Here is a 22541-nt window from a genome sequence, read left to right as displayed (position 1 = left end):
CTACAATGTCTTTAACCTCCTGTCCATCACTGGGTGAACTGATGTTGCTCCAGCCATTTTTTTTTCAGGAATGTTTTTTCTCTTCTTCCCCTTCATATTTCAGTTACTTACAATTAATTGTATGACTTTAATCATGTTCTCTTATACCACTGCCACATGTTATGTCTTTGTGTTACTTGGGAGGCTTTTTAAATAACTTGGAGAGGCAAGATTCAAATAACAGAAGAGATTTTACTTACTGATGCCTTCCACCATCTCAAGAAACCATTCAGACACATTCATATACATATACATATGACCCACAGTGGTGCACTACAGTTACTATAGTGAGAAGGGTGTATTCTTATGTGGTTACAAAATAGATCACATTATCCTGACTATAAAACTGATACTGCTTATTTAACCCTTGCTTCACAATCGTGAGTTGCAATTATCAGTGATTTATCGAGAGGTGAGATGATCGGTGATTAACCAGCGTCTGATGTGTATGAGTTGTCTGTGTATGTGTGTGTTCCCTGTTGTAAATTCTCCACGTGTAAATCAGAGTCAGAATTTATTCTCACAAACATGTCACAAAATTCATTATTTTGCAGCAGCATCACAGTTATGAACATTTCTATAAATCATCTCACAAAATACATTAAAAAATGTTATAGGAGAAGTTAAAGTCAGGCAGTGTCTGTGGTTCATTGTTCATTCAGAATCTGATGGCAGTGGGGAAGAAGTTGTCCTTGTGCTGCTGAGTTCTCGACTTCAAGCTCCTATACTTTTTCCCTGATGGTAGCGGAGTGGTCTTGGCCTGGGTGATGGGGGTGGGGGGGGGGGGTCTTTGAATATAGAGGCTGCATTTTTGAAGACACTGCCTCATAGATATCCTTGATGGAGTGAAGTCTAGTGGCTATGATGTTGCAGGCCAAGTTAACACTCTTTGGAGTTTATTCTTGTCCTGAGAGTTGGTGCCTCCATACCAGACAATGATGCAACCAGAATGCTCTCCATAGTACACCTGTAGAAGTTTATGAGAGTTTATGGAGACATATTAAACATCCTCAAACACCTCACAAAGTATAGCTGCTGGTGAGCCTTCTTCATGATTGCATCAGCATGGAGGCTTCAGGACAGATCCTTGGAGAGGTTGATGCCCAGGAATTTGAAGTTCTTGACCCTCTCCACTACTGAGCCCTTGATGACTTCCTCTTGAAGTCCACCATTATTTCCTTGGTTTTGCTTTTGTTGTTGTGATACCATTCAAAGAGCTGATCTATCTCCTTCCTGAACGCTTCCTCATTGCCATTTGTGATTCTGCCGACAACCATGGTGTCATCAGCCAATTTGCAGATAGCATTGGAATTGTGCCTGGCTACAGTCATGGCTGTATAATGGGTAGAGCAGTGGGCTAAACACACATCCTTGAGGTGCACATGTTGATAATCAGTGAGGAGATGTTTCTAATTCGTATTGACTGTGGTCTTCTGATGAGGAAGTCAAGGATCCAGTTATAGAGGAGGATTCAGAGGCCTAGAGTTTGGAGGTTCTTGACCAACACTGAGGGAATAATGGTGTTGAGGGCTGAGCTGTAGTTGATGAATTGTATGAATTCCTGTTTTTGAGGTGCTCCGGAGCTGAGTGGAGAGTCAGTGATATTGTGTCTGCTGTGGAGCAATTGTGATGAGAGGTGAATTGCAGCAGGCCCAGGTCTTTTCTTAGTTACATGTTAATTCTGGCCATGACCAACCTCTCAAAGTATTTAATCACAGTAGAAGTTAGTGCTACCAGGTGATACTCATTGAAGCAGCTCACCCTGCTCTACTTGGGCGCTGAGATGATTGATGCCCTGTTGAAGCAGGCAGGAACATCCAACTGCAGCAGAGAGATTGAAAATGTCCATGAACACTCTGGTTAGTTGGTTAGCACAGATTTTCAGTATGTCATCAGGGACTGACACCTTGTGAGGGTTCATCGTCTTGAATGAGGTTCTGATGTCGGCCTCAGAGTCAGACCATTATTTGTTAACTAATCATGTTCAGGTTTTGTTACTTCTTGAAACCCTTTGAACTGGTTCTCACCATCACACCAGATGCACTTGCTCTAAAGGTAGTCTGAATCAAACTTTCCTAATATATGAATGTGGTGAAGCCACTATTATATATATTTGTTATATCTAAATGACATGACTTTCCTGGCTGACCCTGCTCTCACTGGTCGGCTCATGACTTTTCCCCTTTCTCCCCCATAAAGGCTGTCATGCCACAAGCCTTCCCCCAATTCGAGTCTGGGTCAGTGTGAGCGAGCAACAGAGGAATATTGTCCATCTCTTGCAAATAAAATAGATGCACAATCAATTGCACAAGGACTGAAGTTTCAAAACTGAATGCTTTTATTTGCAAGAGATGGACATCATCCCTATGTTTCTCACTCACACTGACCCAGACTCGAACTGGTGGCAGGCTTGTGTCATGACAGCTGACCACCTGCTATAACCCCAAAGGGAATGGCCATGTGGAGGAGGAGAATGGCAGAGCCTGGTAAGCAGTACTACTGGACTTAGTCCTCCCCATCCCCCACTGGCAAGAGGTGCTTCCAGAGGTGGTCCACTCTATCTGGTCCCTCCTGTGTACAGCCACCAATCAGACACATCATGAGAGATTGTTTACATTCCCCAGGAGATAGGCATCGGGAACCACCTTACCTATCTGGCTGACGTTCCCTTGGCACATGAGGATCTGTATGTTTGACCCTCTGGTCGAGAGGGTCCAGCTGCTCCACGCAAACTTACGGTATGGCTACATCTCATTCTCGATTAGTGCAAGGACACAACATCTATCCAGGACCTGGCACACGTGGGAGCATCTGGACACCCCCCACTTCAACCAGCCAACAAATATGCCTCCCAGCTCTCTAGGGCCTTAATTTCCAACTCACACCACCCCTACCAACCTAACAGCCAACACACACACACACACACACACACACACACACACACACACACACACACACACACACACACACACACACACACACACACACACACACACCCACCCACCCATTCTCCCAGCGCAGCCAAGTATCCCTTCTAAGCCAACTGGAATGGATCAGCTGAAACCGGTGGAGACCACAATGGACCTCCAGATGGGTACTCGCCGGTCACAAAGTCAAAGAAGACTGCCGGACAGACTGAACTTATGAGGGTCAGCTGACCACACCATATCCCCGGGACTTTTCTTTTAAAAGAGGAGGTAAATGTGGGGAAACCACTATTGTACTTATTCATTATATGACATGACCTTTCCTGGTTGGCCCTGCTCTCACTGGCCAGCTCGTGACTCCTCCCCTTTCTTCCGCATAAAGACTGTCACAATCCCCTGCCCCCAGTTCGAGTCCAGGTCAGTGTGAGTGACCAACACAGGGATACTGTCCATCTCTTGCAAATAAGAGCCGTTAGTTTTGAAACTTAAGTCTTTGTGCAATTGATCATGCATCAATGACTCTCAGAAATGGACTCAGTACTGTTACTGAAATCCACTGTTTACTGAAAAAATGTTTTATGAATGGTTAGGATTCCTTGGTCTTGTGCCTATGACTCTTTCTTAACCTATCCTCCCACTTCCAATTATCTTTGCACATAATCCCCAGATTGTTCTGTTCTTGTATTTCCTTTCAAACTGTGTGCTCCCCATTTATAGTTCCTCTGGCCATTCATCCCACCAAAATGTAATGCTTGATATTTTTCAACATTAATTTTCAGCTCAATGTTCCTACTGATATTCTGTCCTCTGAAAATGTGGATATTGCACCCAGTATATTGAAGTCCATCATTCAAATATATTTTCTTATTTTTCTATCATCCTGTTCCTGGCCTTCAATCCCATTATGTGGCATCTCAACAAAATATTTTCAAGTTCAATAGTAAACCAGCAAAGTCAGCATTGAAGTGAAAGTACAATGGTGGAGAAACTCAGCAGGTCAAAGAGTGTCCTTCATGTAGGTTCTCCACAACTTGTCCATCCACACATACAACTGAATATTTTTTTTTAAATGTTGTATTTGACAACTTATAACAGGGATACAGGGTATGCAAGAGGCAAAATGTGTCTATTTACCTTGTTAGTTGGCATCCCAGTGTCCATAGGCTGGGCACAGCCAAATTGATTCCTGTGCGTATGTGTGGGTCTTCATTTGGTGCATGCACATTTTATGTATGAGTGTTCTGTTGGTGCATGCGTGAAAGTTAAGGGCGCAAATTCAATATAGTTAGGGCACTTAACTCTCGCGCATGCACCATCTGAACTCCAATATGCAAACCCACTATGCATGCACAACCAAAGACTCATGCATGCACACAGGAATCAAGATAGCTGGTCCCAACCTATGGACCCTGGGACACTGAATAACAAGGTAAGTACGCAATTCCAACATGCGTCCATTCTGAGATACAACCGATTCTTCAGACCAAATTATGGTTGTGTAGCAAAGCCCTTCATCAAGGTATGGATAAATGCCACAGGCATCTGAACAAAATGGTGGGGGGAGGGGTGGGGGAGGAGCACAGCCCCAAAGGCAGGAGGTAATAGGTGGATAAGGGAGGGAGGGCAGCAACCAAGAGGAGGGAAGAAGGCTCTATGAATGAGATGGAAGAGAATGGAGAATTGAGAGTGAAGACAGAGGATGGAGAAGGGGGAATGGGCAGGAGGCTAGCAGAAATTGGAGAAGTGATGGAGAGATTCAGAAAAGTAGTAGCTTCGCTCATAATGCACAAAAGTGAGCTGTGTAAATACATGAGAGGAAAGAATTTGCAACACAGTAGGACGAGGGTTGAAGAGGAGGACGTGCTCAATGGTTATATGTTGAGCCAGTACATATTTGATAGGATGGATGGTCTCCTGTACTGTAACCATTCTGAGAATTTGGGAAATATTTCTGATCCTAATATGTAGGATATACTTGAGATGAATTAGATGTTTCTGTTTCTATATTTTTCAAGGTGAGTGTATGTACTCTAGCCAGGGTTATATAAATCTCAAACATCAAGCTCCAGTTGTGGCAGCACATTTTAAATTTTAGACATACAGCACAGTTACAGGCCCTTTTGGCCCATGAGGAAACATGGAGGAAACCCACACAGACACGGGGAGAATGAGCAAACTCCTTAAATAGAGCACCAGATTAGAATGCTAGATGCTGGCGCTGTAACGGCATTGCACTAACCGCTATGCTAACCATGCCACCCAATCATGCACGAAACGAAGGCATATGGAGTAAATGAAAAATAATTATCCAGTTTGTTGCAATTATTCCACTACCCAACCTTCTTCCATTTTCCCATTGATATCTTTTTTTTCTTTCTTCTAATCATCTAGGAAAAACAATAATCTTCCAAATCAAATTTCAAATTCAAGTGTTAAATCTTCACAGTTATTTTTAGACGTCTTCCTGAGTTCACCAGCCTCAGACCAACAGAGTTCTGAAGATAAACAAAACCTGTAAACATGGCAGCAGGTAAGTCTCTTATTTCAGGTCAGAGGGATATGTAAGGAAAGTGAAAGTGAGACTCTTTTCAGAATCTGGAACAGGGTGATACATTAACATGTTCTCTTAAAGTCTAGAATAGATGTGATTCTTCCTTACTTTTATGCTAGATGGTTCAAGCATTGGGATAAAAACCAATCCCAAGTTAAACGTCCAATTAGTAGCATAGTTTTAGAGACTGTTTCTGAAATTTGTCTTCTTTGTTTGTGGAGAACCTTCTTAAAATGCAGAGTTCAGTGCACATACTCACTGCATTATGTGCTTAAAACATGAGAAAAGTCACATTGTATTTTTATGCACAATGGGATAGAAAGTCAGAAACCAAATCCATATGGATCTGTTGGCATTATATCTCCAGGAGTTGCCAATTATTTCCCAGGAATTGCAGTGTAGCGCATCGAATGACTCAAATACTTATTGACTCAAATCAAGGCTTTTATTAGCAAAAGACTGGAGCATATTACATCGAGGTTGACCAGTCCAGTTTGACCTGGGTCTGGTTAGGAGCAGCCCTTTATGAACTGCCAGTAGGCATGGCTATGGCTCTCAGCCAATCACTAATACTATATGTAAGTAGGTGAGATGTGCAATAGAAATAGGGTGGTGTTGGTTGGGGATTTCAATTTTCCAAACATAAATTGGGAAATGCAGTCAGTCAAAGGGCAGGATGGCTTAGTGTTTATGCATTGTGTTCAGGATTGCTTTTTGCAGCAATATGTTGAGACGCCAACTAGAGGGGGAGCGGTGTTGTTTGTTGTTTGGGAATGCAATGGGGCAGGTGACGGAGGTAAGCATTGGAGAGAACTTCAGATCCAGTGATCATGGGTCCATTAGCTTTAGCTTAATGATAGAAAGGGATAGGTCAGGTCCGAGGTTGAAGGTCTTCAAGTGGGGGAAGGCCAGATTTGGAGAAATGAGAAGGGATTTGCAGAGAGTTGTGTGGGCTATCTTTTTGCAGGAAAGGATATAGTGGAAATTTTGGGGGCATTTGGGGGTGAGATTTTAAGAGTACAGGATCTTTATGTTCCAGTCAGGCCAAAGGGGAAGACTAAATGTTCGAGGGAGCCGTGGTTTTCTGGTGAAATTAAGAAGTTGGTTCTGGACAAGAGGGAGGCCTATACCAAATATATAAAAAAAACAAGGGATTGTGGAGATGTATGGTGGTTACTTAGTTTGTAGGAAGAACCTTAAGAGGGAAATTAGAAAGGCAAAAAGAAGGTATGAGGTGTCCATAGCTAATAAGACAAAGGCAAATTCTAAGGATTTTTACAGATATGTGAAAAATAAAAGGAGGGAAAAGAATAGAACAGGTCCACTGGATGATGGGACTGGTGAACTATGTCAGGAAGCATATGAAATGGGAGAAATATTGAACAATTTTTTCTTGTCCGTATTCACGAGGGAAAGGGACATTGGGCTATACGAGATAAGAGAGGCAAAGGGCTTAGTTATGGAAAGGATAGAGATTAGTTTTGGAGCTTCTAGCGTCAATTAAAGTGGATAAGTTTCCTGGTCCTGATGTGATTTTTCCCAGGACTTTAAGGGAGGTCAGGGAACAAATAGCGGGGACACTGACAGTGATTTTTCAAAGATTACTGGAGGAGGGGGTGGTACCACAGGATTGGAGGGTTGCAAGTGTTGTTCCATTGTTCAAAAAATACAGTAGGTGTAGCCCAAGTAATTATCGGCTAGTAAGTTTGACTTCAGTGGTGGGGAAGGTTATGGAGGGTATTCTTCGAGATAGTATATACGCATATCTGGATAGGTAGGGATTGATTAGGGGCACCCAGCATGGGTTTGTAAAAGGAAAGTCATGTTTGACGAACCTTGTTGAGTTTTTTGAGGAAGTGACAAAAAAGGTGGATGAAGGTAGAGCAGTTGATGTGATCTATTTGAATTTTAGTAAGGCTTTTGATAAGGTTCCACATGGAATGTTAATAAGGAAGGTTCAGTCACTAGGAATTAGTAGAGAGATTGTGACATGGGTTCAGAGGTGGCTTGGAGATAGACAGCAAAGAGTCATGGTTGGAAGCCTGTGACAAGTGGGGTGCCTCAGGGATAGGTGCTGGGTCCCTTGTTGTTTATCATTTATATTAATGATTTAGAGGAGGGTGGGGTTAACTGGGTAAGCAAATATGCGGATGATGCGAAAATAGGGGGAGTGGTGGATAGTGAAGTAGATCTTCTTGGATTACAGAAGGATTTGGTTTGTTTGGAAGAGTGGGCTGAAAGATGGCAGATGAAATTCAATGTAGACAAGTGCTGCATTTCGGTAAAATTAAGCAGAATAGGACATATACAGTTCAGGGGAGGGCATTGAGGCACGCAGAGGAGCAAAGGAATCTGGGGGTATCGTACAGAGTTCACTGAAGATGGATTCCCATGTAGACAGGGTGGTTAAGAAGGCACATGGTATGCTGGCCTTCATAAATCATAGTATAGAGTATAGGAGCTGGGAGGTGATGCTGCAGCTGTTTATTGCATTAGTGAGGCCAGGTTTGGAGTGCTGTGCTCAATTCTGGTCTCCAAACTATAGAAAGGATATAGATAAGGTGGAGAGGGTGCAGAGAAGGTTTAACCCATTACAGCATCTGGATTACAGGGAGAGATTAAGGAGATTGGGACTTTATATTCATTTGAATGTAGACAACTGAGAGGGGACTTGATAGAGGTATTTAAAATTATGAAAGGAATAGATAGACTAGACATAGACAGACTCTTTCCCCTGAGGACAGGGGAGTTAAGGGTAAGGGGGCAACACTTTAAGATAAATATCAGAGGTGGCTTTTTCACTCAGCAAGTGGTGGCAGAATGGAATGATTTTCTGAATGAGATAGTTGTGGCAGGGTTCCTTCTGTCATTTAAGAGAAGATTGGATAGGTACATGGCGGTAAGGGGGTTGGAGGGTTATTGGAGGATAGCAGGAGGTTTGAGCTAGTGGAGTTGTTCTAGTGAACCAGTGCGGTCTCGAAAGGCCGACATGCCCTGTTTCCGCTCTATAAATGGTTATATATACATTGGTGATTGTATTTTGTACCATCACATTCACCCCTTCTTTAGGAACTAACCCTGGGGTGAGTAAAAGGGAAAGAGGAAAAAAAATGGGGGGATGTAGCATGCAGTGTTCACGGACTATAATGGTCGGGAGGCCTGATTGTCCGAAGTAGTGCTGGAATCGGGGTAGCTGCCAGAATATCATCGCTGGGGTCCCCGAGTGTAGGTGCAGTTTCGCTCAGTTCGCAGTCATCATTGGATGTGGGCTGATTCAATCCGCTGCCGTTGTCATCCATGAGGTGCTGCTGGTCCCAATATCCCAGCATGTAACCTTAATCATTTCCATAGCCTTAGCTAGGGGGTGTAGTTGGTCTTGGTTTAATGTCACTGATGCAGCAACTGATAGAGAGTGAGGCTGCTGCTTGTGTTGGCGACTGTGAAGGCTGGTGTGATGACATCACTAACTGCTGGGTGGGCCGTCCAGTCGATCCTCACATCACTAGAGTAGGGGTGGAACATCGTGGGGCCTCGGTGTGGTGCGTGCTACACTTGTGCAGTGTTGTCATCAGCATGGGCGGGCTGTCGGTGGCGAGTTGCAGAGGTGGCAGCGTTCGACCGGAGTCAGCGACAAGCTGTGGAGGCTGCAATACTCGCAGAGCAGGCGGGTCGGCAGGAGCGGGACCTGATTATATTCAGCAGCAGCAGCAGGCTATGGAGGTGGCGGCCATTGCTGTGCAGGCAATTCCTCGGGACCTGCTGGCTTGAAAGTCCCATTGGGCGGTGGGGGGCACGTCGGGGATCAGTGTCACAGCGGCGAGGCAACATAGTGGTGTGGGTGGAGCTTTACAAGGGCAGTGCCTTCCGGGTGTGGTGCTTGCGTTGTGACATCAAGCATTGCCGCATGATCGATTCTTCACTTTCATTGGATGAGAGATTGATTCTCCGTGAAGCAGCATTTGCACCATTGGTTGAATTTTTGCAAATAAAATTGTAGTGTGTCGAATTACTCAAAGATTTGTTGACTCAAACCAAGGCTTTTATTAGCAAAAGACTGGAGCATATTACATCGTGGTTGACCAGTCTAGAGTGACCTGGGTCTGGTTAGGAGCAGCCCTTTATAACCTGCCAGTAGGCGTGGCTAAGGCTCTCAGCCAATCACTACTACTATATGTAAATATATACAAATATATACTATTACATGCAGTTCACCTTCCACAGCTATTGGCAATGGTGTTTTGGGATAACCCATCCTCTACTTTACTGTGATTTGAGATAGTTTCCCTGTTTCATTTGGTGTCCTTGCAAGCCAATAAGAAATAGTGGCTTTGATTTTTTTTTATTGAGAATGTCAATCATCATGTTCTGGATAATTTTTTTTAAAAGCTACTCTCCAAACAGGACTACGAGGGTATTTTCTGCCACGTCTGCCTTAAATCAATCTCCCATGATTTTAAATTCAGCAAGAGTAAAAGCCCCCACCAACTGATTTTTTAATACATTGTTTATAAATTTTTATCCACAATAATCATTACATTACATGCAATTGTAAATTATTTCAAAAGAGATTATACATGTGATATATATCATCCCACCCTCCCACCCCAAGTGAAGAAAAAAAAAGTAAAACCGGAGGACACCAAGGAAATAAAACATTTATACAAATAAATCTATTGGAGTTTACCAGGAAGTGAGGTCTTCAGAGAGTCAATCAAACATGCAAACCAACATTTTGTAAATGTGGGCTCCATATTTTCCAGAAAACATAATATTTATCTAACAGATTATAAGTAATTTTCTCTTGTGGTATACAGCTACAAAGTCAAAATCTATTTCTGACTTTCATGATATTGTTATACATTTCATAGAAACTGCTAAAGCAATTAACATAAATTCAGTTTGATAACATTAATTATTTTAGATGATTGTTCAGTTTTTAACTGCCAAACCAAAACTTTATGAGCTTTTTTCTTAATTCATATTTTTGCTTAGTTCTATCAATCAGTTTTTCAGTTCAATACGTCTGAATCACATTACATGAATTTTTTTCTTTATTAATTGGTTTCCTTTCTCATCTAAGGGCTTTTTTTTTATTAGAAACAGAATTTAAATTTAATTCTAAAAATTCATGAATATGGTTTCTTATAGATTCACAAAAATCTGACCTTTTTAACAAAGTTGAATTTAATTGCCGTCTATAAACCATTTGTTCCTTTTCCAAAAACAAAAACGTCATTAAAAGTGGCGAATGCTCAGATAAAATTCTGGCCTTATAATCTATATTCATAACATTTCTTGGCAATTGTTCCAGAAGTAAAAATAAATCTAACCTAGAATAAGAATCAAATCTATGTGAATAAAAGAATAATATAACCATATAACAATTACAGCACGGAAACAGGCCAATTTGGCCCTTCTAGTCTGCACTGATCCAAGTACTCTCCTCTAATCCCACTTACCAGCACTCTGCCCATATCCCTCCATCGCCCTCCCATCCATATACTTATCCAACTCTTTCTTAAATGACAAAATTGACCCTGCCTCCACCACCTTTCCTGGAAGCCCATTCCACACAGTGCAATTGACTCTCTGAGTAAAGAAATTCCCCCTCATGTTATTCCTAAACTTTTGCCCGTCAACTCTCAACCCATGACCTCTTGTATCCATCTCTCCTACACTCAATGGGAAAAGCCTTTCCACATCAACTCTAACTATCCCTCTCATTATCTTAAACATTTCTATCAAATCCCCTCTCACCCTTCTACGTTCCAAGGAATAAAGACCTAATTTGTTCAATCTCTCCTTGTATTCCAGATGCTGATACCCAGGAAACATTTTTGTAAGTCTCTGCACTCTCTTTATCTTGATAATATCCTTCCTATAAATCGGTGACCAGAACTGCACACAGTACTCTAAATCTTTCCTCACCAATGTCTTGTACAGTTTCATCATTACTTCCCAACTCCTATATTCTATGCACTGATTTATATAGGCAAGCATACTAAAGGCCTTCTTCACCACATGCGCTCCTACCTTCAGGGAACAATGTACTGTTATTCCTAGATCTTTCTGCTCCACTGCATTCTTCAATGTCCTCCCATTTACCACATATGTCTTGCTTTGATTATTCTTTCCATAATGAAGCACCTCACACTTATCAGCATTAAACTCCATCTGCCATCTTTCTGCCCACTCCTCTAAGCAGTTTAAATCCTTCTGGAATCTTTGAAAACCCTCTTCATCATCCACAATTCCCCCTATTTTAGTATCATCTGCATATTTACTAATCCAATTTACCACCCCATCCTCCAGATCATTAATATACATGACCATTAATATACATGACAAACTGCAACGATCACAATACTGAACCCTAAGGTACACTGCTTGTCACCGGCCTCCATCCTGACAAACAATTATCTACTGCTCTCTCTGGCACCTTCCTTCCAGCCACTGTTGAATCTATTTGACTATCTCCAAATTAATACCCAAGGACTTAGCCTTCCTAACTAACCTCCCATGCGGAACCTTACTGAAGTCCATATAGACAACAACCACTGCTTTACCCTCATTAACATTCTTAGTCACCTCTTCAAAAAATTCAACAAGATTGGTCAAACACGACCTCCATGCACAAATCTGTGTTGAGTGTCCCTGATCAGATCCTGTCCCTCCATATTCTTATATATACTATCTCTAAGAATGCTTTCCATCAATTTACCTACCACAGACTTACAGGCCAATAATTGCTAGGCTTGCTCCTCAAACCCTTTTTCAACAAAAGAACCATATGCGCAAGACACCAATCCTCCAGCACTATACCCGTCTCTAATGACATTTGAAAAATCATTGCCAGAGCCTCTGCTGTTTCCTCACTAACTTGTCTCAAGGTCCTGGGGAAAATCCTGTCAGGACCTGGAGACTTATACACCTTTATATGTTTCAAAAGCCTCAGTACTACCTCTTTCTTAATCACTATAGTCTCCATATTTACCCCCTTTGCTTTCTTTACCCTGCACAGTTCAATATCCTTCTCCTCAGTAAATACTGAGGAAAAGAAATTGTTCAAGACCTCACCCATCTCTTTTAGCTCCACACTAGAATCCTTTCTGATTCTTTATTGGATAAATTTGGTCTCTCACTTTCCTTTTGCTATTTACATATTTGTAGAAACCCTTTAGATTTATTTTCACTCTGGGGTTTAATCTTCTTCAAATATCTATTAAATTCAAATCTTTTATAACATTCAGAATTGCCTTAGCTGCTTTAGTTTGAATAACTGATTTGGTTGTTTTATCCAAAACTGGATCCAAACAACAATTAAAATCTCCTCCTATCAATATTTTTGATGATGAGTCTCAGCTAAATGCATAAATGTATCTCTAATAAACCCTTCATCATCTATATTTGGTGCATAAATATTCATCGAAGTCCAATCTTCAGAATAAATTTGACAATGTTCTAATACAAACCTTCCCACAGGATCAATAAAAACTTTATGAATGTTAATAGATAATGTTTTTTAAATAAAATGTCCAAACCTCTTGCTTTAGAGATAAAAGTAGAAGCTATCGCATGTCCAATCCAATCTCTTTTCAATTTTTGTTGTTCTTTCTCAGATAAATAAGTTTCCTGTAAAAAAGCAATATCAACTCTAATTTTATTCAAAAAAGCTAACACTCTCTTCCTTTTTATCATATCATTAAGCCCATTAACATTATAACTTATAAAATTCAAAGTTTTACCATTTGCCATTGTATTAAATTCAATTTTTAAAAAACTCTCCACTGTCTCTCCTCTTGGTCCTTCCACATTCTAAAATCATTAAGTGTTCCTGGCACCTGTTACACTCCCCAGCATCAATCGAGGGACACATAAATAAATGGGTTGTTTAACACAAGATTTATTAACAAACTAGCAATAATAGAATTAATCTGATAAACTTAACACCCAAACACCAGCCTTAACAAACTCTATATAAACAACAGATTATTATATGGCGTATGTGGAAAATAACCCAGACCATTATAGTCCAAGCTCAAATGCCACAAAAAAAATCACCAAAATTCAGTCACATCAAGTCTGTCAGTCAAGAAGGAACAGTTCACGAATCTGATCTCCAGGCTTGGCATTATTTGTTTCCTTGGTTATTGGTCATTTAATTTGAGGCTGTATCCAGATGACCGTGGTCCCTATAGACATTCAATCTTGTCAGGGGAACATGAGACTGTCTTGAGGTTCAAACATGGTAACAGCCATCTTTACTTCCTTTACGCGGGAATTTTCACCATGACCTCCTGGTCCCTACGTGAGGCTCATGCCTCCAAAGCCATGTTTAGGATTAACAAGTGACCTTCTGTCACACAAGTCCTCTCCTTTGGATACTCTGGCTTGAGTGGTTCCATGATTCCTGCCACGCAAAAAGAACGGGAGAGGCAATGGTCAGTTCCCCACATACTCTGGGTATCAGCATTCCCCAAAATGCTGTCAGGACAACAGTGCTGCCACCCGTGGACAAAGTAGCTCAGTCTTCATTTTTCCACTGAAACTACTTGGTGAGCACAATGACTTACAGCTCCAGACATCAATGCTAGCACCCGTGAACAAAACAACTCAGCATATGGCTTGCTGAAGCTGCCAGGTGAGCACACACAGTCAGACTGACTGTCTAACTGCCTGCAGTCCAAGCCACTGACTAACCTCTTCAAAACCAGTGCACTGGGGTTTGTAAACTGCCCAGTGCTGCCTCCAGCTCTCCCCATTGGTGGAGAGGTTAACAACTGTAGGCTCGCTCTCTTGCAAGCCCATGGACTTCCAGCACATAATTCTTTTGATTTGACAGATATCCTGGTGGTAGCTCCTAACAGCTCTCAAATGCCCTGCAGTAGGTTCAGACCTGTCCTCAGTCAAAAATAAAATGGTCCATGGTCCATTACACCTTCCACCACAAATAAATTTTTGGTACGCAGGAACAAATTTTAATGGATAGTGAAAGCTAATAATACAATTTTCCATTATAAGCACACACAAAACTTTCTTCATTTACAAAATTTAACAATGAGAGACAATCAGCAATTACATTATCCCTCCCCTTAATATGGGTTGTCATTAGGTCATATTCTTGTAAAATCAAACTCCAATTCAAAAACCGTCTATTCTTATTCTTCATTTTTAAAGGATTGTAATCCATATATACAATAATTGGTCGCTGTGCTGTACAAATGTAGACATTGAAATGTTGTAAAGCCAACACAAGAGCCAACTGTTCTTTCTCATCTGTTGAGTAGTTCTACTGGTGTTCATTGAACTTCTTTGAGAAGTATGCCACAGGATTGTCAACCGTGTCACCTTCCTTCTCTGCAGCTTCATCACTGGCATCCACAGCTAGAGAAAAGGTTTCTCCCAAGTCCGCGTGTCTTAAGTGCGGGTTGGTGGCATAAGATGGTTTTTAATTTTACAAATGCTTCTTGGAAATCTTCTAACCAAATAAATTTCTCTCCCTTCTTTAACAATTTTGTGAGAGGGAGTGCAATATCCATGAATTTTTTACAAAATTTTCTATAATAGCCAATCATTCCTAAAAATCTCTTAAGATTTTCCTATTAATTAGGACAGGGAACTTAGAAATGGTGCAACCTTTGCCTCTACCAATGCTAATTGTCCCTGCCCTACTAAATAACCCAGGTACTTGACAGTCTCATGTCCAAACTCTCTCTTGCTCAGATTCGCTTTTAACAAATGAGTATTTAATTTCTTCAATTCCACCATATGCTCCTTCCAGGTGTAAGTCCCTATAATCAAATCATCCAGGTATGCATCCAGGTAAGTCAATCCCTGGATCACTGAATTCATCATTTTCTGGAAAATCCCTGGAGCATTTTTCATCCCAAAGGGCATCACATTATACTCATAGAGCCAGGATGGGGTTACAAATGCCAAAACTTCTCTGGCTATTTCTGTTAACGGCACTCACCAATACCCCTTTAGCAAATCTATCTTAGTCATAAATTTAGCTTCTCCCACTTTGTCAATGCAATTGTCGATTCTAGGAATCAGATAGGCATCTGTTTTTGTCACCACATTAAGTTTCCTGTAATTGGTACAAAATCTCATGGTGCCATCTACCTTGGGTAGATGAACTCCAATCTGAAGTTGACTGATGGATATTTCATTCTTTAGCATATAATCAAGTTTATGATTCATTAACTACTCTTTTCCAGGTTCATCTGGTAAGGATATTGCATAATAGCTTTAGCATCACCTATGTCCACATCATGGCACACTATGGAAGTTCACCGGGGTACATCTGGAAACAAAGTTTTGAATTCTAGGAGCAATTGTTTCATTTCTTCCCTTTCCAAAATTTCAAGATGAGCCAATTTTATTTCCAGGATCCGTAAAAACAGAGAACTGTCCAATCTCTGAATTAGCATTTTCTGTGTCCCATAATCTTCCTTGAAACTAAGTTTATCTGCTCCCTCTGGGTTAATAACTAACACCTCTGGCAAGGGTTTCATCTCATTAGGAGGCACCTGCTCAAAATCTGGCTTAATCATATTTACATGGCAGACTTAACTCTCCCATCAGCGATCAGGTGTTTTAATTACATATGTAACCTCGCAAATTTTAGACTGAACCTCATATGGTCCAGAAAACTTAGCCATAAGGGGATTTGATTGGGTCAGGAGAAGTAGTGAAACTCTGTCACCAGGCTTCAAACTCCTGACAATCGTACAAGACTTTCATTCTCTGTTGAGTGGTTTTCACATCTTCTTTGGCCATTTCACAGGCTTTCTGTAATCGTTCTTTAAATTTAGAGACATAATCTAATGTTCAACTGTATATCCTGATTAGTTCATAGTTTCTTCAGTAACATTAGAGGACCTCTCACCTCATGTCCAAAAACTAGCTCAAATGGCCTAAAACCGAATGATTCTTGGACTGATTCTTTTACAGCAAATAACAGTAAGTGAACATCTTCATCCCAATCTTTATCATGTTTAAAGCAATAAGTTCTCATCATATTCTTTAAGGTTGAATGGAACCTTTCCAATGCTCCCTGACTCTCTGGGTGGTAGGCAGACAACACGATCTTGAATTACATGTCAGTCCCACACACACTCTGGGTATCAGAATTCCCCAAAATGCTGTCAGGACAACAGCACTGGCATCCATAGACATAGTTTCCACTGACACTACTGGGTGACTCTACATGTGGCTTGCTAAAGCTGCCATGTGAGCACACACAGTCAGACTGACTGCCTGCAGTCCAATCCACCGACTTACCTCTTCGAAACCAGTGCACTGGGGTTTGTAAACTGCCCAGTGCTGCCTTCAGCATAATAACATAATAACCTGGAGAGGTGCTCTCCTGCGAGATTTTCAGCGCGTAGTTCCCGTGCTTTGACGGCTGTCAAAGTCCCCTGATGGTAGCCCAGCACTGCTGTCAGGACAACAGTTCTGGCGCCCGTGGAAAAGGTAGCTCAGTCTTAGCAGCTGTTAAATCCCCACAGTAGGTTCAATCCTGTCCTGAGTCAAAAATATTATATTAGGTCCATAACACACTTCCATCAAGAAAAAGAAAGAAAATATGGAAAAAAGAGAAAAATTAATACAAAAAAACCCCTCAAAAATACTGTCAGAAATAATAGTACTACTCCCTCAATCGTACGGGAACTGACTCTTGTCACTAGGTGGCTCACAGGGAAAGAGAAGGAAAAAAATCCCCACCTCCCCTAAAAGAAAAAGAAACAATTTCAGATAGTCTTCATCTTCAGATAAGGATGGCAGTTTCAAGATCCTTGTTAACTTGATCATCATCAAAATGACCAACCTCCTGTTGTATCTCCTTACCTGATGTTTACATCATCTCAGTCTCTTGTAGGTCTATGGTTAATAAATTAACCTGATGATCCATTTTATTATTTGGAAGAGAATTGGCAAATTGTAAAGCTACTAACTGACTTCATGACCCTTTAGAGGGACACGGTTGGTATAGTGGTTAGTGCAACACCTTTACAGTGCCAGCGATTGGGACCGGGATTCAAAATTGCGCTGTCTGTAAGGAGGTTGTACAATCTCCCTGTGTGTCTGTGGGTTTTCCCTGGGTCTTCTGGTTTCCTTCCATCATTTGGAACATACCAGGGGTTGTAGGTTAATTAGGTGTAAATTGGGTGGCAAGGACCCAATGGCCAAAATGGCCTGTAGCCGTGCTGTTTGTTTAAATAAAAATAAATAAATAACTGAACAGAGTGATCTGTCCATGGCAATGCAGGCAAGAGGGGCACAGGGTCATAAGGTAATGAGGATAGATTTTAAAATCTGTGATGTGAATTCATATGCTTATCAATTGAGTGTAACTCTTTCCACTGTTCCAGAGAAGAATGGAATGATTCATTTGAAGATGAATGCAGATACAGGGAGTAGTATCATCTCACCAGTTATTATGAACTCCAGTGTCAGTTGCATGCCAATCACAATCAAAATGGAAAGTTTGTACAAGCATGGTCAAAAAGGTAATACAGCATTAACAATGCAAACTTCCTTTGGTAGAGTCCAAGGCCATGAAAAACAAGGAAGAAGTATCATTGGTTACAAAGAAATCTCCAAATTATTGTTTTATTTATTGATCTCAGACAACATTTCCTTGTTTTCAAAGAAGTTGGTTATTTGAAAATGCAAAATATCACAGATACTGCCACAAAATATGATAAAAATTAATAATTGAACAGAAATCCCTGGAATACGCAGCAGGCCACAGATCAACAGATGAAGCAAGATCTGGGCAACATACAGATTTGATACATAATCATACAGTACAGAAATCAGTCCTTCAGCACACCTTGCCATGGTGACCAATTTCCCATTTGCACCACCCCATTTCCTTGCTGTAGGTCCATATGCTTTAATACCTTGCTTAATCAAGTGACTCTCCAAATGCCTCAAACATAATATCCGTATCCGATACCACCTCCCTCTCTAGCAACCGATTTAAGATAACAACTACCCTCAGTGTAAGATTAATGTTTCCCTCAGATCCCCTTTAAAACTCCTTCCTCTCACCTGAAATGTGCCCTCTTATTTTTGATACCCTTAACAGAGCCCCATTGGCTCACTACTCTGCAGTTATCTAGCGTTGCTTTCCTGGCAAAGGGACATAAGCTACCATCTTCTGGTACTTCCCTTTGGCTTACAAATATGCAAAACCTTTGATCAGGGGCCAGCATTTTCTTCCTTTAATCCCATAGCATGCTGAGATAGATATCCTTGCAGCCCTGGGGATTTATCTACCCTCATCTATTCTAAGATATCTGACACCTTTGCTTGTTAATATTCCCATGTTTCAGACTATCAATACATCCTTCCCTGAACTTAGTATCTTTAATATCCGTGTGCTTGGAATGGATAAAAGTTATTTAGTAAAGACCTTGCTGACATTTCCTGGTCCATTTTGCCTCCCTTCCCCACCACCTCCCGCCGCCCCCCCCCCCCCCCCCCCAACTTCCCACCTGCCACTTCCCTGTTTCAGGCACTTCCCACATTAATTGCAGAAAGTGCAAAACTAGTCCCTACAGCTCCTTGCTTCACCTTTGTTCTGGGCCACAGATGGACCTTGCAGCTGAAACTGTTTTGGATGCACCTCATTCAAATGAATCTACGGCATTTGGAGTACTCAGTGTGTGGCTTCTCCTTCCCTCTGTAGACCCAAGCTGGAATTTCCAGTTGATAACCATTTGGAGTACTCAGTGTGTGGCTTCTCCTTCCCTCTGTAGACCCAAGCTGGAATTTCCAGTTGATAACCATTTTAATTCCCCACAGACATGTATGTCACAGGTGAGGTTAAACATAAATTCAAGACACAACACATCATAGTCCTCCTGAACAGCATTAAACTCCAAGGCATGAACATTGATTTTTAAACAAAAATTCAGAAACCCTCATCTCTTTCTGGTTCCACTGTTTCCATTTCTTCTTTATCTATTCACATCCTTATTTTTCTTTCTAACCTTCCCCCTCCCCACAATGGTCAATTTTTCTCCCCATCTCTCGCATCTTCCATCCAATACCCTTTCACATCTTAGCTCCCCAGCTCCTTTCCCCCCACCACCACACATTTTCTTCCCTCTTTTGATCTACTTTTTTCCACTTTAATCTCAATAAAAGGGTACTGACACAAAATGTTGGATGCTGCCTGACCTGCTGAGTCTCTCTTTGCTCCCTCAAGGTTTCAGCATCTGCAGTTTTCATGTTTCTCTGAACTGTAAATAACCTGTCAAGGCAATTTTATTGTGCAGCATTCTGTTTTTAACCAGATACAGAAACCAAATACTTTTATGGTCATTTAATAAAACAGGAAATTACACAAAATTACCTTTAGTCTGGCACAAGGCAGATAAAGATTCACCATGAGCATTACCTGACAGTGAGAGAAAGAGAAGCAAAAGAGATTCTTCCCCTAGAGTCACCAATCAGCATAAGTATTATCTGGAAGGAATATAAGTTGAATTTAAAACCTTTACTCTGTTTTACTTACAGAAAAATCATTTGAAAATATTAAAACCCATCATAAAGCTTTCTTGAAAGAAAAACTTGAATACATCACAGATTACACGTCCATTGCAGGAGAGCGTATTTTCCTCCTTGAGAGATTTGCTGAGCTTTGGGTCACTGATGGAGACTATAACAAGAATTATAAAGAGCATGAGCTGACAGAAATTGAACCTTGCTTACCTAGATATGACAAGACACATACTAACATTAAAGATATTTTCAGACCCACCCAAGGGCAACGGCCACTCAGAGTAATCATTACCAAAGGGATTGCGGGCATTGGGAAGACAATTTATGTGAAGAAGTTTGTCCTTGATTGGGCAATGATGAACGCTCACCAGGAGTATGATTTTGTGTTTCTCTTTCAATTTTGTGAACTCAATCTGATCTCTGCAGAAAGGTTGAGCCTTTTGCAGCTGCTTCAACAACATTACCCGCACATGAAGCAGCTGAGTGAGACATATCTCGAGGTTTCAGCCCACTCCCTCTTTATTTTTGATGGGCTGGATGAAAGTCATTTTTCTTTGGAGTTTGAAAAATCTCCAGTGTGCTCCGATGTCAAAAAACTTGTGAATCTCCAGTCACTTTTGACAAATCTCATTAAAGGCAATCTGCTTCGTTCAGCATCCATTTGGATAACCACACGTCCTTCAACAATGAACCATATCCCATCCTCTTACATCGATAGAGTGACAGAAATACAGGGATTTCAAGATGAAGAAAAGGAAAAATATTTCTTGAGGAAATATCAGGACAAGGAACTGACAGAGAAAATTCTAACAATGGTGAAGACAAAAAACAGTCTTTGGATGATGTGCTATGTGCCTGCTTTCTGCTGGATTTTGGCTACTGTTCTAGAAAACAGGTCACTCTGCGCTGAACATTTTAAAGATGACACAGTAACTGAGGTTTATACCAACTTTTTAATTGTCATAGTGACATACCACCACCACCATCGTGGTCATGGAAAGGAAAAGACTGAGAAAACCTTTCAGTTATTGCACTCTGATCGCTTGGCACTTCTGAATCTGGGCAAACTTGCATTTCAATGTCTAAAGTCTCAAACCTTTGTCTTTCCTGAGGAAGATTTAAAATCCTTCAATATTGATGCTTCATCCATTTTTAGTGGATTTGGTAGGGAATATTATATTGAGAATACTGTTCTCTCCCACAGGCGTGTCTATTCATTTGTTCACACTACGGTCCAAGAATACTTTGCTGCTCTCTATATTTTTCAATCCTATCACAGTGAAAGGCGTAACTTGATGTCATCCAGCATTCTGAGACATTTTTGGGAAAAGTTTTCAAACCCTACCTTTTTCCAGGTTTGTAAAAGTGCCTGCAATGAGGTAATTCAAAGTCACACCGGCCACTTGGATCTCTTCCTTCAATTTCTCTGTGGGTTAGGAAAGGAAAATATTCAGAAATGCTTACAAGGTCTCCTCACCCACATAGAGAAATGGGATGATGATTTGCAGAATATCAGTAACTATATTAAGGAACTGCTGCATCTGGACATCCATCCAGAAAGATGCATCACCTTATTTCACTGTCTGAATCAGCTGAATGACAAATCAGTCATGGCAGAATTCATTAAGCCCATCTGTCAGGGAGTGCTGACCTCCCAAAGCCTGTCACTTGCTGGTTATTCAGCATTTGCCATCATTCTGAATAGACAGAAGGACAAGGAAGAATTTGATTTATCCAAATATAGAATTTCACCACTTGGCTTGAGAAGACTTTCACCTGTTGTTCAAAATTTTAAAAAAATAATGTAAGTATTTTTATTCAAAATTAATAAGGTCAGTTGTTTTATTTTTGTAATAGAGGGATTATAAATATTATTTTCAATCCAACTTAGAAAAGGAAACATGCAGAAACATTTTCTATTGACATACTGATCATGTATCTTATTGCTCGATGAAACAGTGCTGAAATGTTTATGTAAGAAATACAATTGACTGCTCAATCAAGACATTTAATTTTAAGGTTTCTTTGTTATCCGTTCCATTCTAATAATATTTATTGAATTTGTTAGCACTGCAACACAACTACCAATAAAAGGTTGTACTTTTATTCGATGGAATTTTTTGTAAGTAGATTAGACATCGCCTGAGGGTCCTGGAATTATCCCAACTCGATAAAATAAGGTGGGGGAGTGGCATTGCAGATCAGGGATCCTACCACGGCTGCAGAAAATGGGGAAGTAGTGGAGGGATTGACAACTGAGTTAGTGTGGGTGGAGGTCAGGACAGGAAGCAGGCAATACCCTAATGGATGTATTCCATAGATTCCCCAATATAGTAAAAGAAACATCGAGGAGCAGATAGGCAGTCAAATTCTAGAAAAGTGCAAAAATAATAAGGAGGGGCCACAAGAAGGCCTTGGCGAGCAGGAGTAAGGAAACCCCAAGGCATTCCACAAGAATGTGAAGAACAAGAGGATGAACCATGTGTCAGTGGCCAATTAGCCAC

The 22541-nt window shown here is 40.9% G+C and overlaps 1 protein-coding gene and 1 long non-coding RNA gene across 5 annotated transcripts in view; one reads left to right on the top strand and one right to left on the bottom strand.

Moving 5' to 3' along the window:
- Positions 1–22541, top strand: part of LOC138743694 (NLR family CARD domain-containing protein 3-like) — a 120254-nt gene that overhangs the window by 34435 nt on the left and 63278 nt on the right. Inside the window, exons 2-6 of one of the 2 annotated variants that reach the window (XM_069899306.1) lie at positions 5358–5496; positions 11332–11356; positions 16372–16482; positions 17895–18032; positions 20053–21841. In XM_069899306.1, the coding sequence (XP_069755407.1) occupies positions 11332–11356; positions 16372–16482; positions 17895–18032; positions 20053–21841 (2063 nt within the window). In that variant the 5' untranslated portion in view covers positions 5358–5496. The remainder of the gene's footprint in view (positions 1–5357; positions 5497–11331; positions 11357–16371; positions 16483–17894; positions 18033–20052; positions 21842–22541) is intronic. The other variant, XM_069899305.1, reaches the window with a different exon arrangement.
- LOC138743696 (uncharacterized) overlaps positions 1–22541 on the bottom strand; it is an 85197-nt gene that overhangs the window by 22239 nt on the left and 40417 nt on the right. The window contains exons 2-6 of one of the 3 annotated variants that reach the window (XR_011345022.1): positions 21383–21463; positions 19934–20194; positions 17955–18056; positions 16804–17041; positions 13059–13927 (exon numbers count right to left, since the gene is read on the bottom strand). This is a non-coding gene — a long non-coding RNA (uncharacterized lncRNA). Of the gene's footprint in view, positions 1–10125; positions 13928–16803; positions 17047–17954; positions 18057–19933; positions 20195–21382; positions 21464–22541 lie in introns of those variants that run through there. The other 2 variants (XR_011345020.1, XR_011345021.1) reach the window with 2 other exon arrangements.

Source organism: Narcine bancroftii, chromosome 9 (genome assembly GCF_036971445.1).
Source record: "Narcine bancroftii isolate sNarBan1 chromosome 9, sNarBan1.hap1, whole genome shotgun sequence".
In the NCBI taxonomy this organism is placed as follows: Eukaryota; Metazoa; Chordata; class Chondrichthyes; order Torpediniformes; family Narcinidae; genus Narcine; species Narcine bancroftii.
This window is presented reverse-complemented; position numbering and strand designations above follow the sequence as displayed.